This window comes from Balaenoptera physalus, assembly GCF_965194825.1.
Source record: "Balaenoptera physalus genome assembly, chromosome: 5".
Classification (NCBI taxonomy): Eukaryota; Metazoa; Chordata; class Mammalia; order Artiodactyla; family Balaenopteridae; genus Balaenoptera; species Balaenoptera physalus.
In genome coordinates, this window is record NC_138884.1 from 29,860,148 (window position 1) to 29,875,530 (window position 15,383).

The window sequence follows — 15,383 nt, forward strand, 5'->3', positions numbered from 1 at the left end:
AACAAATGGAGGGAGTGTGAGACTTCAAAATGTCCCAGAGATCGATTCAACCAAATCCTTTGGCCCCGCTAAGCGTTCCCACACCAGCCCGGAAGGGTCCCCCTCTGCCCTCCGCTCCAGGCTGGTCGCCTTAGCGCGTTCCCCTGGGTCCTCGCCCTCCTGGTCCCTGCCCTTCAGACTCGCGAGCAGGGATCCGGGGGTCGCGGACTCTCCAGGGCGCGCGGTCTCTCTCCGGGCTGTTTTGCTTTGCATGCTGTCAAGTACAAACCCCCCATTCCCCACCCCCACCCCCCAATTCCTGATCTCGTACACAGTACTAACTCCGAACTGACACTCGGCTGAGCCAAGATGGCAATCTCCAGACTTGAACATTCGAAGTTTCTTCGCTCCGCCCGGAGCCCGAGCCCCGGCGGCGCTGCCCTCGCCGAGGCCTCGCCACCTTCCCCGGCGAGCAGGCCGCCGGGGGCTCCGGGCTCCACGCCGCCGGGCGGCCGAGGACCCCTTTCCAGCTTCCCGAACTACAGATCCCAGGGTGCCTCTCGGACTCCCGCTCCCTCCCTCTCTAGCTCCCTCCCTCCGTGCGTCTCCTCCTTCCTGGCCCTTGTTTTGGCTGGAAGCGCTCCGGCGGAGTTAGAGAAAGTCTGGGCAGAAACCGCAGCCTGCCCGAACGTGGGAAGGGGAGGAGGAAAGGAAGAGGGAGCCGGGAGGCCGGGAGAGGGAGGGATCGGGGCCGGGGGCCGGGCCGCTCAGAACCTGCCGCGCGCCCGGGGGTGGGGGAGGCGGCGCGGGAGGAGCGCGAGGGGACTGGACGGTGGGCTCGGTCCCCGCAGCCGAGCAGCCGAGAGCCTCGTTCCTTCGCCGCCCTCCGCCCTCTCTCTCCCGCAGCGGCGGCGAGCGCGGACCCACCCTCCGGCGGGACCTCTGCCCTGCCCAGCGACGCCGAGCCGGCGGCTCCCTCCGTGGCCCTGGACCAGCCCTGCGCCCGCTGTCCAAGGGACCCTCGCGGCTTCCCCTTTCCTCCCGGCTGCCCGGGCGCCGCGTGGAAGTGACCCACCCTCCCGCGAGGAGGGGGAAGGAGAGGATCGCGCAGGGCGCACCGAAACCGAGAGCGGGCGAGTCGGAGTGGGCACCGCGCAGGGGCATTGTGTGTGTGTGTGTGTGTGTGTGTGTGAGAGTGTGGGTGTGCGCGCGTGCAGCGTCGTGTCTGTCTAGAGAGCGCTCTGGGAGGTCCCGTCCCGAGGGGGCGGAGCGCAGGGGGCCGAGGCTTGGGCTCCGTGCCGGGGCAGAGTCCCGTTGAGCCCGAGCGCGACGGAGGCAGCCGGCGGGACGACGCGCCTGGCGGCTGGGCGGGCGCACTGAAGGGAGGCCGGGGCGCCCTCGGCCCGGCCGCAGACCCTGCCCCGAGGTATCGGCCTCGGCGGCGCGGCCCGCTTCTACTCACGTCCGCGGACCTGCTTGCGGGGAAGAAGCTCGGAGGCCGAGAGCCGGCGCGCCACGGAGCCCGTCCGCCCGGGGTGCGCCGCCGGAGAGCTAGGTCCCCGCCGCTGCGCGGCTGTCCGGCGTCGGCGGTGTCGGGAGCGCGCCCGGCCCGGAGCCGGAGAGGCGCGCACCATGAGCGGCGGTGAAGTGGTCTGCTCCGGATGGCTCCGCAAGTCACCCCCGGAGAAAAAGTTGAAGCGTTATGTAAGTAGAGCTCGGCCGCCGTTCCCCTTCCCGGGCGGCTCGCGCGCGGGCTGCTGCTTCCCCTTGGTCCCCATCCTTTTCCCGTGGGCCCTTTCCCCGGCAGGCTGGGGACCCAGGCTGGACACTCACGCCCGGGCCTCCTCTTGGCCGGGCACCTTTCTTCCTCCAGATTCCAGACATCGGCCCGTAGGAGGGCCCGGCATGGCCAGCTGAGCGCCGGCTGCATGTTTTTATTGTTCCTTTTAGCAGGGGCGAGGGGGAGAGCATTCTCCTTTCGTTATATCTGCAGGGAATCCTTAGGGACTGCTGTGTAGTAAAGTTCCCGCACTGGGAAAACCACGGAGGTGTTGGAACTCATCAGCCCTCTATTTGGTCCGCGCTCCCTCCCGCCTTCCCCTCGGGGTGGTTGCCGGAAGCGGGCGGGGGACCTGGGAAGTTGGCCTTAGAGCCGAGCATCTCCAGTCCGCGCACACGGGAAAGAAAAAAGTTATTACGCGCCCTACCGTTTGCTTAGCACGGTTCACATTTTCGCGGTTTTGAAGCGAGGGACCTTGGAGTTTGGCCCGAGAGCCTTGGCAGTTTGCTGCGAAAGGAGGGCGCTGGGGGGAGCCTGGTGCCTGGTGTTCGGGCGCCGTGGACACGCTGTCAAACCCCGCAGGAGAGGACAGCTGGGGCCAGTCAGGATTTCTGTGCGTTACGGTACTTTCCCAGGCCACCCGAGTTGCTTCTGCTGATTATGTGTTAAACCGTTTTAGCTGTTAAGGAGGATATTCCTTGAAAGAACCAACCTTGCTTAGGTGGAAATCTGTGTCCTCTTCGGGGCGTGGGGGGGGGGGGTCTGCGATCTTATCCCCTTCTCCCCCATTGGCTCTTTTGTTGCTGCCCCCTGCAAAAGAAAGAAATGACACCTTCGCCCTGGCATATGACGCAAATATTTTTCTAGTAAAGTATGTCTCGAAAACAAAATGTATGCCCCCTTAAATGTAAATTTACTACCAGGGGGCCGACACTAATAATGTTTCTTGTGGAAGGGTATCTACATCCAGAGTGAGAACTCGAGGTAATCCTATTAGTCACTGTTTGCTTGCATAGAACGGAGTTAAGTGCAATATTTAACTAAACCGACAACTCACCGGTGAGTTTCTGGTTTACTTTCTGCCAGAATTTGTTATAGGCAAGTAATTCTTATTTAAGGATTTGATGCCACAAATCCTAAGAAAGTTCCTCCAGAGATTTTTTGAATCCTTCCAATCTTGTCTCTCCACCTATCACACTTTGCCTGAATATTCTGGTAAATATGCTGACTTTAATCCAAAAACTGGGGAGAGGCAGTGTTGTTTTCAGCTCTGAGTTCTGAAAAGAAGGTTGTATGTGTGTGGGAAGAGGGAGTGGATTGATAGATGTATTTGTTTTGAGAAGGCGGTGTTTAGGAAATGATTGGGTCCTTGGGGGAACTGAAGAACACTACATTAGCTGAAATAGGTAGTGGTAATAGAGGTTTAATGCTTTCTTTCACATGATTGGTTTATGGCTCTCTCAAAAGATGCCCCGCACTGGACTAGGGACCATAAGATTAAAAAAATACAGTAGGAAAAAAGCCTTGCCTCTTGGGCTTGCAATTTAATGTAATACAAACCAGGAAGAAAATCAGCCCCAAAGATTATGTCTTAACCAAGGACCAAGAAAATGGAAAATCTAAATTAAAAAAAAATTATTTCATTTGATCATTACAACAGTTTTATGAGGCGGGTGTTATCTGGTTAACAGATGAGAACACAGTCTACATAACCAGAGTGTGCCAGAGGCAGGGTTTGAACCCAGATCTGCCTGCCTGGCTGGGCTTTAAAAGGTTAATGACTCATCTAGTTGATTTCAAGTGGCACTCTGGCGGGTCATCTGTAAACAGCCTTTCAAGTTGTAACTTTCTATGAGTCTGTGGATATTGGTTGAGCGTGCAAGGAAGGGGCGGGCTGCAGATCAGAGGTGCAGTGCTGAAGAAACACAAGACAAGCATGTGTGCACAAAAGGTAGCTAGCAACGCCACATGGTTTCTGGTTGTGTGCCCAAGTGGAGTACTGTGGTTATTTCATAGATGTTTTGAGGAACAAGCTTCATGTAGACTGAAACCATAGGAATACTTTAGAGAGACCGTGGGCTCCCTAAATTGTTGTCAACTGAGGGGAGAATATGCCTAACAGCGGAGGGAGGCGGGGTTTTCTTTGCCTGGCTGGGCACTGGGGTTTTCTTTCCACACTAATGAAGTACATAGAGACAGCCCAGGAAGAAAGTGGGCAGGGTGGCCACCAGAATTGAGGGGTCCAAGAGGGTGACTGGAGACTTATAAGTTAAAATGAGTCTTGTCTTATATGTGCACTGTCAAGTTGGTTGCCCAGATTTTGACATTACCAGATGAGTGTTCTTTGGCTTGGTATCCAGTTCAGATAATTTTGGCTAAAGCAGCTTTGCCCCTCAAAGACATTGGCATATATACATGCATCTCCTGTGCTGGTTTGGTTTTCATGTAAAATCTTTATTTTCTGAATGAAAGGAAACATTGTTGGCCACCCAATAGGCAAAATGTTGCTTGATAATGGTTTTGAATGAACGGATTCACTGTGATAAGATATCTTGGATGCCTGGTACTGTAATTGTTAAATGAGACTTCAGGGAGTTTGAACATTGATTTCGTTGGGGAACATTTGGCCCAGAGGACTTTGACAGTTGTCTCGCTCTTTACAGTATTTATAGGGTAGTCCAAGCATTGATTAAGATGATCCATCAGGGCTTTTAAGTGACAAAAAATTGTTTTAGTTTTATCTTCAAAGTCATCTCAAGTTATGGCCCCCATGCATTCCATTTACAACTCCATTTTATGTTTGCTGTTTTATAGTCAACAGCATTGTTTTTTTATATTAGTATGTTCCTCAGATATGGAAGCTTTTCTTGAATTTCCTAAAGAGAGTGGAAGTGGCATAAAAGACAGTAAGACAAAGACTAGTGAGCGGATTCTCCAGCCTTTTTGCCTCTTTTTAATTTTTTCTATATTTATTTGCAAAAGGGTAAGGACCTCTTGTATGTGTTCCATCCTCTGAGAATTTTTAGAAGTCCACTTAATATGGAGGTGAAGATTTTTCTGCTTTCTCTCAGTTTTGCTCCTACTGTGTTGCTGTTTTCACCCTGTGTTATATATTAAACAGCTGATTTTTCACTCTGTTAAGGACCTGAGTAGAATCACATACAGATCAATGTCACTAGGGTTATAGAAACCGAGTAGACTCTTGGTAGTATGCACTCAATGGCAGCGCTGAGATGTTTAAAGGGCTGTTTAAAGACAAATCAGCCATTTGAAATCATGGTAGAATTTTCATCAGGATTTGAAATTTTAGCTGAAATAAAAGGTAAGTCTTGAAAACAAAGGATTGCTTCAAGCCAGCTGGCTGTCCCCCTGTCTCTGCAGAGGGAGCTTCCCTATGGCCTGCCTCAAGCCAAGACACCAAGTTTGGGCCCCTCCATGGCCCAGATGTCTGCCTTGGGCCAGTGTGCAATCTCAGCAGGAGAACCTGCTTCTGGACCAGGGCAAGGTGGCCTGCTAGCTGCCAGCCAGCTGGGGAGCACAACCTCAGCCAGTTCTTGGGTGTGTAATCTGCACCCAGCTCGGGCTCTGCTCTTCAGCTGTCAGTTTATAGGATGTTTTCTGTCTGAACTTGTGTTTCTGGGAATGGACTTAGAAATAGCATCTTCCTCTGGGTGGTCACCTGACATCTTACATGGAGGAGAGAGGCATGGGGAAGGCAAAATAACAGCATCTCCTTGGTTCAAGGACACCCCAGGAGCTGGGCTAAGTCCCTGTTCCAGAGTGTCAGTACGATAAAGAGGACTGGGATGTTTGGAAGCTTTTCCTGCCCTTTTTTGGCAATTCCCAGTAGCAGATTCTGCTACTGGGAATTGCCAGTAGTCAACAGATTCTGAAGCTTTTGCTTACAGAGACTGAAGGAGCATAATTATTCTGTTCAAGGAAATTTTTTCCTGCAATTCTTCCATTAGTGAACATTCCATTCAAATTTCAAATGTTTTCTTTTTACCTTTTCCAATAAGGCAGGAACATTGTTTCTACTAAGAAAGATCATCAACTAGCACTTACATTGTCTTTATGAAAGTTAATGATAGTTAATTCTTTTGTTGTGCCTGGGCTTAGTGATATGAGTTGCTGAATCCCTGAATCTGATTGTTGTCTTTTGGGATTCAAAATTACTACTAAGAAGGTGTATCAGCTTGGAGGGTAGTTTTAGAATTCTGCTGTTTTTAATTTTTTTTTTTTAACTGATCATCTTTGAACAAATACAAAAATATGGCAAGAATTTGTACTTGGATAATCTGGTTGACAGGTGAACTGGTTATTTCAGTGTGTTTTGCCATAATGAGTCCGCTTAAAGAATATGAAAGAAATGAAGTGACAAGGCACTTTTAAGGCTAAGTAAGATTCCATAGTTTGGAGTTGACATAAAAAATATGTAGCTAAGGTCTTGATGATTTGCAGGTTGAGGGCATTTAAGAGGTGATTAACTGCCGGCACTGCTAATTTTCTTACAGAGACTAACATGCGAGAAGGAACATCGTAGCAGGTGGATTACCACTTTATTTTTGAAGAGTTTTGGGTAAATTGGGCCATGGTGGAAGGAACCCTGGATTGAGTGTCAGGACCCAGAATTCACCTGGGCTTTGCCACTATTCACATGATCTTTGGATCCTTCTAATCCTCAGTTTCCTTATCTGTAAAATGGGGAAGGGGTGGGCAACACATCTACATTCTAAACTCTCTTGCCCTCTAACATTCCTCTTCTCAGACTTTTCCTTGGGAGGGAGGGGCAGATGGGGAGCTTCTCAATAGGCTTCCTTTTTGTGGGGGAAATAAATCTTCATTTCTTGTTCATCTTAAATAGCCTAGTGAATATATTAGAACTGCAGAGGCAGAATTCTTTGGGGACCCTCCGGCGCTTCCCTTAACAGAATGCAGGCTCACTGAGCCCAGGGCTGCCGCGTGCCTGTGCTGCTGTGTCTGATACAGAGTGGAAGCTCACCAGGTATCTGTTGACTGAATTGATAAACAGGTTATCTCTGGAGCTTTTGTAAATGTGCCACGTGTTGAATACCGTGGAGGGAAAGGCCCACTCCCTTCCCGTAAGGAGTTTCTAATCTGTTCCCCAAGACAAGCTGTAAATGCATGTTCCTTTAAATCGTTTTACAAGAGCTATGTTTATAAGGCTGTATATGATGAATTGCCAAATGGTTGATACAGACAGTAATTGCTTAAGAGCTCAGACTAGAGGGGAGGGGGATGGGGGCAGCCAGGGAAGACTTCACAGGTGAATTTTAGGCTCTATTCTTGGAAGAATCCAGGTGCTTCTGACAGAAATAGCAAAATCAGAAGGGAAGCCTGGTTTTCAAGGAAGAACGGGGACTTTGTGTTGAGTTCAGACATCCCAGCGAAAAGGACAGAACGGCTCCGTTTCATGCATGGAATTTGGATGTCAGCTGTAACTTGCAGTTTGAGAAGTTTCAGTTTCTGCCATGACCTAATGCTCCTGATGGGGTCCTGACCACAGGTGAATTTTCTGTCCCGGGCTAGACAACAAACCAAACAACCCCACTTGTCCGGTCACCTGAACTTATTAAAATTCCAAGGGACATGTGTTATTTAAGATTTCTTTATGTCTGTTTGGAACTAAATAATTCATTCTGGCAAGCGTTTAGTTGACAACAGAGAGGGAGCATGTTCTGGTAGGAGGGAGAATAAAAGAGCCTTTGATTCATTTGCTTCTGAGTTCCAGCAGGAGGGCCGGGGCTGCCTTGGGCTAGCGTCTTATTTTGGACTTTGGAAGCCATCTTAACCCAGCTGTGTGAGTGCCAGCCAGGGCTGGAGGACAGAGAATAACACCATTGGATCACATTAAACCCCTCCTGACTGTTGATGGAAGGGTTTCTCCCATTTCACATTCCTTGCATTAACATGGTGGCTCATTTCCCCCAAGTTAGAGCTCCATCTGAATTTGCCACTTGAACTTGGATTGAAGTCACAGCACTTCTGTGACTCTTTATCTCAGTCGACTAAGTACAGGAAACTTACCAAGACCCAGGTCTCTGTCTGCTCCCCCCTCTTCAGCTACAGGAACAAATAAAATCAGCATTCTTTTCTTCTTTAGATTACTCCTGGGGGAAAGTGGCTCATTGTACCTTGGATTTCCACGGTTGTTAAATATGTAGCCTCTTCATTTGCCAACTCAATGGCTGGGGGAGCCTTAATGAATTGGAGATGGCGATGCAGGCCTGTGGAATTACTGGGAAAAGTCATTTTAGGAACTTGGAAGCTTCGACCATTCCAGGCTTGTCTGTGTGAGCACCTCAAATCCTACAAGAATGCCTTAACTGGAAAAGAATCTTTTATATTTTAAGCAATTCTTTTATTCCTAGGAGCAAAAGGCTCCCTAACTGAAGAGAAAAATGCTCATTGCTGAATGTGTATAAAGTAGAACCCAGCAGCTTTGGACCCTCCCACAGCCTGCTTTATAAAAAAAAAAAAAATAGTTAAGACTCTGCACCGAAATGCATGCTTGGTCGTTATCTGGGTTACATTAGCCCTTGAAGCATTCTGATTACAGCTTGTAGCTGCCAAGCCCCGTCCTGCAGTGTTATCTGGAACAAAAATTTTCCATGTGGTTGTTTTTAGCAGAGCTACTATATGCAAACTGCATGTGAAGATGTAAGTCGCAAAGAAATAGAGCTTCTAGAAGGGGAAATGTGAGTGATCTTAATTTTTTTTTCCTACTATTTAACTTCTTTCCTTTCTGTGTGTTTCAGAAATTTTTATCATATTTCTAAACTGAGTTTTCTTTTACTTTTATACACTGGAAAGAATGCCAGATTTACCACAAGTTTTTCGTATGGTGGTGGTTTTTTACTCCCAGCTTTTTTCTTTGAATTCATACTTGGCCTAGGTAATTCCCCATGTGTTCAAAAAAAAAATAAACAACAACAACAACAGCAATGTCTTAAAAGGAAAAAAACAAATGCCTACATCATTGTTCCATGAATTAAAAACAATATACCAAGAGTCCAAACATTTCTCTTCAATGTAGAAATCTTAGGTCATTTTTTTTTTTTAAAAGGAAGAAAAATACTAAACTTTGCTTAAACTATCCTGCTCATTGTTTTTCTTTTCCCTTTTTTATTTATTTTCCTTTGTTTTAACTCGTGTCGTTTAATTTTTTTTGAAAAGTTTTACATATGGTTCTTCTTTAAGAATATCACACATGGAAAAAGAAAACATTAAAATTTCATTTTACTTTTCATCCTCTGGTCTGAAGAGGGGGAAAAAATGTTAACAGTAAGGGTTTGTAACTGACTTCGTGTTGCTTGGTTGAATTGAATATTTGTCATTATTGCCTAGAGATATTTGGCAGTTTTATGTGAAATAAGCAGGTAAATATAATTTTAGTTAAGAGGCTTGCTTTTATGAAATAAAATATGCAGGACAGTAGCGTCAGGGGATTGAGAACTCAATCTATTTTTGTTGTCGTTTTTACTGTACTTAATATTCTGTAATTAATATTTTGTATTAAATATTTATTGTATTTAATACATCAGTTAGCCAGTTGCTATAAAATTTTTTCTGCTAACTTTTTTAAGTGGGAGAGAGGTAAAAAGCACCCTTTCCCCCAGGAATCCCTACCCTCTTGCCCTTTTCCCCTTTTCCCCTTGTTTTCCACTTCTTCCTCTGTAGGAGAAGCCTCACTACCAACATCACAAAGTGTTCATGTCAAAATCCTTACACACACAATCTTTCACCTTTTCTCTAAAAAAAAAAGGGGGGAGTTATTTATGTCCTGTTATGTAGTAATCAAGACTAGGAATCCTAATGTTCTACCCAGCAGGTAGATTGTTTTTCTCTCCTGAAATGCAGTTTTTAGTTACTCCTGTATTGGGAAATGCGGTCAGGCCACTTTCTCACTAGCAGGACTCCTCCCTGAAATGACTACTTGGTTAAAGAATTAAGTACCTGGTGTGCCTTGTCGACTCCAGTGCATCACACATTCCCATCGGTGCCTTGGCTAGGGTCATCGTAACCAAGAGGAAAGTGCTTCTGATTGGAGGGCTGACCACTTGATCTGTGGGAAAGAAGTGCTTTCATCTTTGTCACTTGGAAGAGAAACACTTGGTAAAATGCTACCTCCAGTGCTGTGAATTCCAGTGGCGTTACGTAGAACTTGGTGAGGAAGGCTCACCCCACTGGGTTAGGGAAGCATCATTTGAAGCCCCTGCCCTCTGGCAAAGTTATAATTGACCCCAAAGTTGTGTAGGAGGATTGGATTTTACAAGTTCTCCCTGACAACTTCAGATTTAAATGTTTGAAGTGTTGGAAAAAGGTAAAAGGAAATACTGAGCTAGGAAGAATGTGAAGTATTTGGGCAGTTAATTTGTTCCTGGTGGTGCTGTTACATAAAACCCAAGCCTTCTGAGTAATCTTCACAGGGTATCCAGGTCATTTATCTCTGAAGAAAAGTGCACAAAATTAAACTGATGCTGTAGTTCTTTTCTCTTTCTCTTCATTTAAGCAGTGGAAGAGTCAAAACAGGAAAAGCATGCCTGGTATATTTTTAGTTTTAACATATCTTTCTAGATGATTTTCCTAATGACCCACAGTATACACAGTAGAAAGTGTGTACACATGATCTATTTACAAAGAAAATTATGGCTTCATTTATCATTCTTTGGTGTTTGTAATAGGTTATTAATTTCCAGAGGACAAAGATGGCATTTGTTCTCTGCGTCTGAAATGCACAAGGTGGTACCTGGCACAATCTCTTGAGCAGCATGACCAAATACTTGTTGAATTTTAAGCCTAAAATGATAAATCGTCTAGTTCAATGTTTCTCAACCTCTTCTAACCCATTTCTCTATCATGTATTGTTTGAGTTTCCCGTGGCTTTTAATCCAGTTTTACTTTCTATGATTTGCATTACAAAAACAACAGCTATATCGAATATCTTTCCCAATTATACTTATCTCCTTCTTCCCTAGTGCAGAGTCCAGCCTCTTCTTCTTACAGGGAATGAAAATAAATAGCCTCCGAGAGACTTAATTGATTTGTCCGAGGTCATACAATTAACCAGCTGTTCTGGCAGGGCCAGATCTCTTACTTCTCAGGTCAGACCCTGCAGTCCTTGAGGGGATGCCCGCTGGGAACAAGTCACTGCAAAGAATTCAGAAGAGGCCCAAGAGGGCACTGCCTCTACCTTTCAGGAGTTTATATGCTGCTAGGGACATAGGAGGCACTCAGTACTGCAAGTTATGTTGTGATCAGTGATGTGTGAGGCCAGGCTTTAGAAGAATTCAGCCGAGGGAGGTGAATTCAGGGACTCCGGGAAGGTTTCATGAAGGTGGCAAGAGAGATTTCACCAGGACCTTAAAAGACGAGTTCAAATTTCAAAGACGGGGCTGGAGCGAGACTCTTTCTATTGCTCCCTTTTCCAGCTAGACTCGTGGGTAAGTTGTGTCCACTTGGCGGCCCCCTCTTCCTCACCTGCTACTCATCTCATAGTGGAATACAGCCCAGGTCCTTTTCCATCATCCTTACCTAACCCGGCTCCCACTAAGATCCCCAATGGTTGCCCAATCTAGCAGAACTAGATCTGAACTTTTTAATTTTTATTTTTCATGAAACTCTTGACTACATCGTTGGAGATAACCAGTCCATTTTCTCAAAATATGTTCTTCCCTGTGCCTTCCTGATACCAGGCTCCGGTTTCTGGAAGTGTTGGAGTTCCTAAGCGTTCTCGTGCTGGCTAGCCCTGGATGGTCTCTACTCCCGTGTCACACTGTTAGTAGTTCTTCGTCCATTGGGAGTTCATGAACTTTTTTGAAAATTTGATAAAAGCTCCACGTTCTCCATTTCCATAGAATTCTTTTTTTTTTCCCCCTGCTTGGCCAGTGCCCACATTATGCTGGTTGTTAGTTGATTTACAGTTTTGTTAGTTTCAGGTGTACAGCAGAGTGATTCAGTTATATATTCTTTTTCAGATTCTTTTCCATTGTAGGTTATTACAAGATATTGAGTATAGTTCCCTCTGCTATACAGTAGGTCCTTGCTGGTTATCTGTTTTATATATAGTAGTGTCCACAGAATTCTTACAAACTTAAACACAAACCATATTATCCCCTTGCACGTTTCCTAACCTTTAAAGCCCATCTGTGGATCGTAAAGCCCAGTGAAATGCCCCTGAATTATATGCTGATGATTTGAAGACACCATTTCAGCCCATTTGTCACTCCACATCTTTGGCTCTAACTGGTTAGTAGATCTCTAACTGCTTAGATCCCCACAGCAACGGGGAGTCCACATGCCCACAGCAGGGCTCACCATCCTCTCCCTAAACCCCGTCCTCTTGCTGTTCCCTCTCTCAGTCAGTCACGCCACCATCCCTTTCCCGGTGGCATAAGCCAGAGGATTTTCTTTGTTCTCTTCTCCTTCTCCACATCCAGTGACCAAATCCTGTAAGTTTTACCTTCCAAAGATCTCTTGACTTCTTGACCTCTGTGTTGCCTAAGCTGCCTTTGCCTTTGCCTTTCTGCCGGATTTCTGCAATAGCTAGTTCATCTCCCTGTCTCCATCCTTGTGTCCCTCCAAACGAGCTTCATCAAGGCAGCCAGCATGGCCTTTCTGAAGCCCAGATCTGATCGTCCCGGGCTCCAGTTTGAGGCTGTTCCGCAGGGTTCCTTTGCTCTGAGGAGTGCCCAAACCCCTTCTCTTGGCTTGCAGGGCTCTCTGTGATGTGGCCCGTGCATGTACCTCCTTCTCACTCATGCGCTCCGCTTCAGCTGTACTGAGCTTTCAGGTCCCGAATTGCCTTTGTGATCCCTCACTCTGGCCTTGGCCTGTGCGCTTCTCTTCTCCAGGGATTCCTGGCCCTCCTCTCTCTGCCTCCACACCCAGGCTACCCCGGGAGCCTCCCTCGAACTCCCGCCACCACTGTCACTCACCCATGCAGACCCAGTGGGCCAAGAGCGTCTGTTTTGTTCCCCTTCGATGCTCGACCATTCCCACAGGACAGTGCCCATCGCACCGGATTGCACTTGTTTGTTTAATTTCTTGTTCCCCCTTTTGATGCTGGGGCTCATTGTGATTTTTCACGAGCCCCCGGTACTTTTGCCTTCAAGGGCTCCCTTCCTGTAACAAAAAAAAGAATAAAAATTATATTTTGCAACTGTGTCCAGATAGATGAATATATTCCAAGCTGGATTTATTATTAGATAGTTATTATCCTTATTATGTTCATTTTTTATTCTGATTTTAAAAGGAATTCATATTAAGACACTTTTTGTGGGCTCCTAAAAGTTTTATGGGCTCTAGCACTTGGTGGCCTGTGCCTGATGGACACTTTGGCTGTGTTAAGTGGACATGAATCCTCTGGCGATAAAGTTGACAGCTGATTGATCGTGACTAGGAAAGGCAAGGAGCCCACTAGTTATTTCCTTATGTGGCACGTTTGTAGTGGCTTGAATAGCTCCCTGACACCATATTAAGATTGTGTATTGTAGTCCCTGGTATCGGAAAAATATATTTTAAAAAGTAGGATCACGGACTTAAGAGGCGTATGTACATGTATATTTAAAAGCAAAAATCATGAGATCTTTATGATGTCAAAAATATGTTCCTCGAGCTAGTTTACTAATACGAACATATCTTCGTGATGTGTCTGTGTACAGCAGTGGTTTTTTGTGGAAGTGGGAAGGTGACTTTGCCCCCGCCAGGGACGTTTGACAATGTCTGGAGGTGTTTTTTGGTTGTCGCCACTGGGGGTGCTACTGGCGGCTGGTGGGTTGAGGCGGGCACGATGCTAAAGATCCTACAATGCACGGGACAGCCTTTGCAACCAAGAGTGACCCAGCCCCAGATATCAGTAGGGCAGAAGTTGGGAAACCCTCAGGTAGAGGAATCCTTCATAGAACTTGGTTCCTACAGCTGTATTATTCATTTGGTCTCTTTCCCTGTGTTTCCTTTAAAAGCCATAATTCAGGTACAGGACTGTGTTGCAGCCTTGGACCCAGGCATTTCCGTTTCTGGCTTCAATAAGGTTGAGAAAAAGTCATTTAGATGCCTGAGCTTTTGAACCCCAGAGGTTGGGGCCATGCACCCCTGTCACAGGGGTTTCTGCAAGAGACAGAAATCTCTCTCCAATGGTAAATGGTCTGTTATCATTTAAATCATTGCCCCAAATACTCTTTTTTTTTTTTTTTTTTTTTCCCATGCTAATCCTAGCTGGAGTACAACCAATTGTTGTCTGGGTGGGGAGGGGGATGCTGAGTCATTTATTCATGCTTTTTATTACCTCTTGGCTTGAATATCACCATTCATTGTTCACAAGCCGCTCAGCTTGTTTACTTTTTATAAATTACATGTAATCAGTCCTCTTGCAGGTCTGGCTACTGTACTTGGCAGCAGCCACGGAGCAGGGCTGATGAGTCTGCATTTGTGCTGATGTCTCACAGTCAGCTCAGCCTCCAAACTTTGTTACCTCCTCTATCGGTATCTCAAAAGGAAGGTGAACAGAACTGCCACGCTGCTCTCTCTTCTCAGATGCTCTGACGGCACTTGTTCATGTAATAGTTTGGTAGAGTCCCCGTGTCCTTTGGTGAAGGAAGAATCCAGGGTTTGGGGCAGTGGACCTCAAACTTTAATGTGCATACCAATCACCTGGGTAACTTCTTCTTTTTTTTTTTTTTTTTAAATTATTTATTTATTTATTTTTGGCTGTGTTGGGTCTTCGTTTCTGTGCGAGGGCTTTCTCCAGTTGCGGCGAGCGGGGGCCACTCTTCATCGCGGTGCGCGGGCCTCTCACTATCGCGGCCTCTCTTGTTGCGGAGCGCAGGCTCCAGATGCGCAGGCTCAGTAGTTGTGGCTCACGGGCCCAGTTGGTCCGCGGCATGTGGGATCTTCCCAGACCAGGGCTCGAACCCGTGTCCCCTGCATTGGCAGGCAGACTCTCAACCACTGCGCCACCAGGGAAGCCCCACCTGGGTAACTTCTGAAATGAACATTCTGGAGCCTTTTGCCCGTTCTGAAATTTTTAGTAAATCTCGGTAGAGGTCCAGAAAACTGCGTTTTCTAACTCAAATCCCTGCTGGTTCTGATGTAGGTGGTCGTCACCTTACCCTTGGATAAGTGCTGAGTTAGCATGGAGGAAACATGGGAAAAGGAAGAAAATCCAGTAGAAGTAAATGTGTATAGAGAGTGGGATAGGAAGGCAAGAACCAAAACTCAGAAAGTAACTTCAGCTTCTTTTCTGTGAGATAAGGGAAATATGCTGTGATCCTTTAAAAAATACGTGATTTAGATCAAAGTTTCCCCTAAAGGGGACATATTTAGAGGATGACAAAAGTGAAAGGGAATTTTTAGAAAGGTGAGAATATGAGAAAGTACCTAACCATCGCCCAGAAGCTCAAAGATGTGATGAAATCAAGGAAGGTACTGTGCAGGTATCGATTTGAAAAAGAACGTGCATTCCTGAATCGAGGGCCTTATGAATGGCTTAAAGATGAAGAGGATTAGCTCCTCACCAGAAGTTCTGGTTATTCTGGTTATTGGATCTGAAAGCCTATTACTAAAATACAGTCCAGATTTCCTGGAATAGTTCTAATTTCAGATA

At 46.5% G+C, this 15,383-nt stretch overlaps 1 protein-coding gene across 5 annotated transcripts in view; it reads left to right on the forward strand.

Annotated features, from left to right (window-relative positions):
• The first annotated feature begins 1,552 nt into the window (after positions 1 to 1,552).
• GAB1 (GRB2 associated binding protein 1) overlaps positions 1,553 to 15,383 on the forward strand; it is a 125,021-nt gene continuing 111,190 nt past the window's right edge. For 4 of the 5 annotated variants that reach the window (XM_082463366.1, XM_082463368.1, XM_082463367.1 and 1 more), the window contains exon 1: positions 1,553 to 1,683. In XM_082463366.1, the coding sequence (XP_082319492.1) occupies positions 1,612 to 1,683 (72 nt within the window). In that variant the 5' untranslated portion in view covers positions 1,553 to 1,611. Of the gene's footprint in view, positions 1,684 to 5,322; positions 8,479 to 15,383 lie in introns of those variants that run through there. The other variant, XM_082463370.1, reaches the window with a different exon arrangement.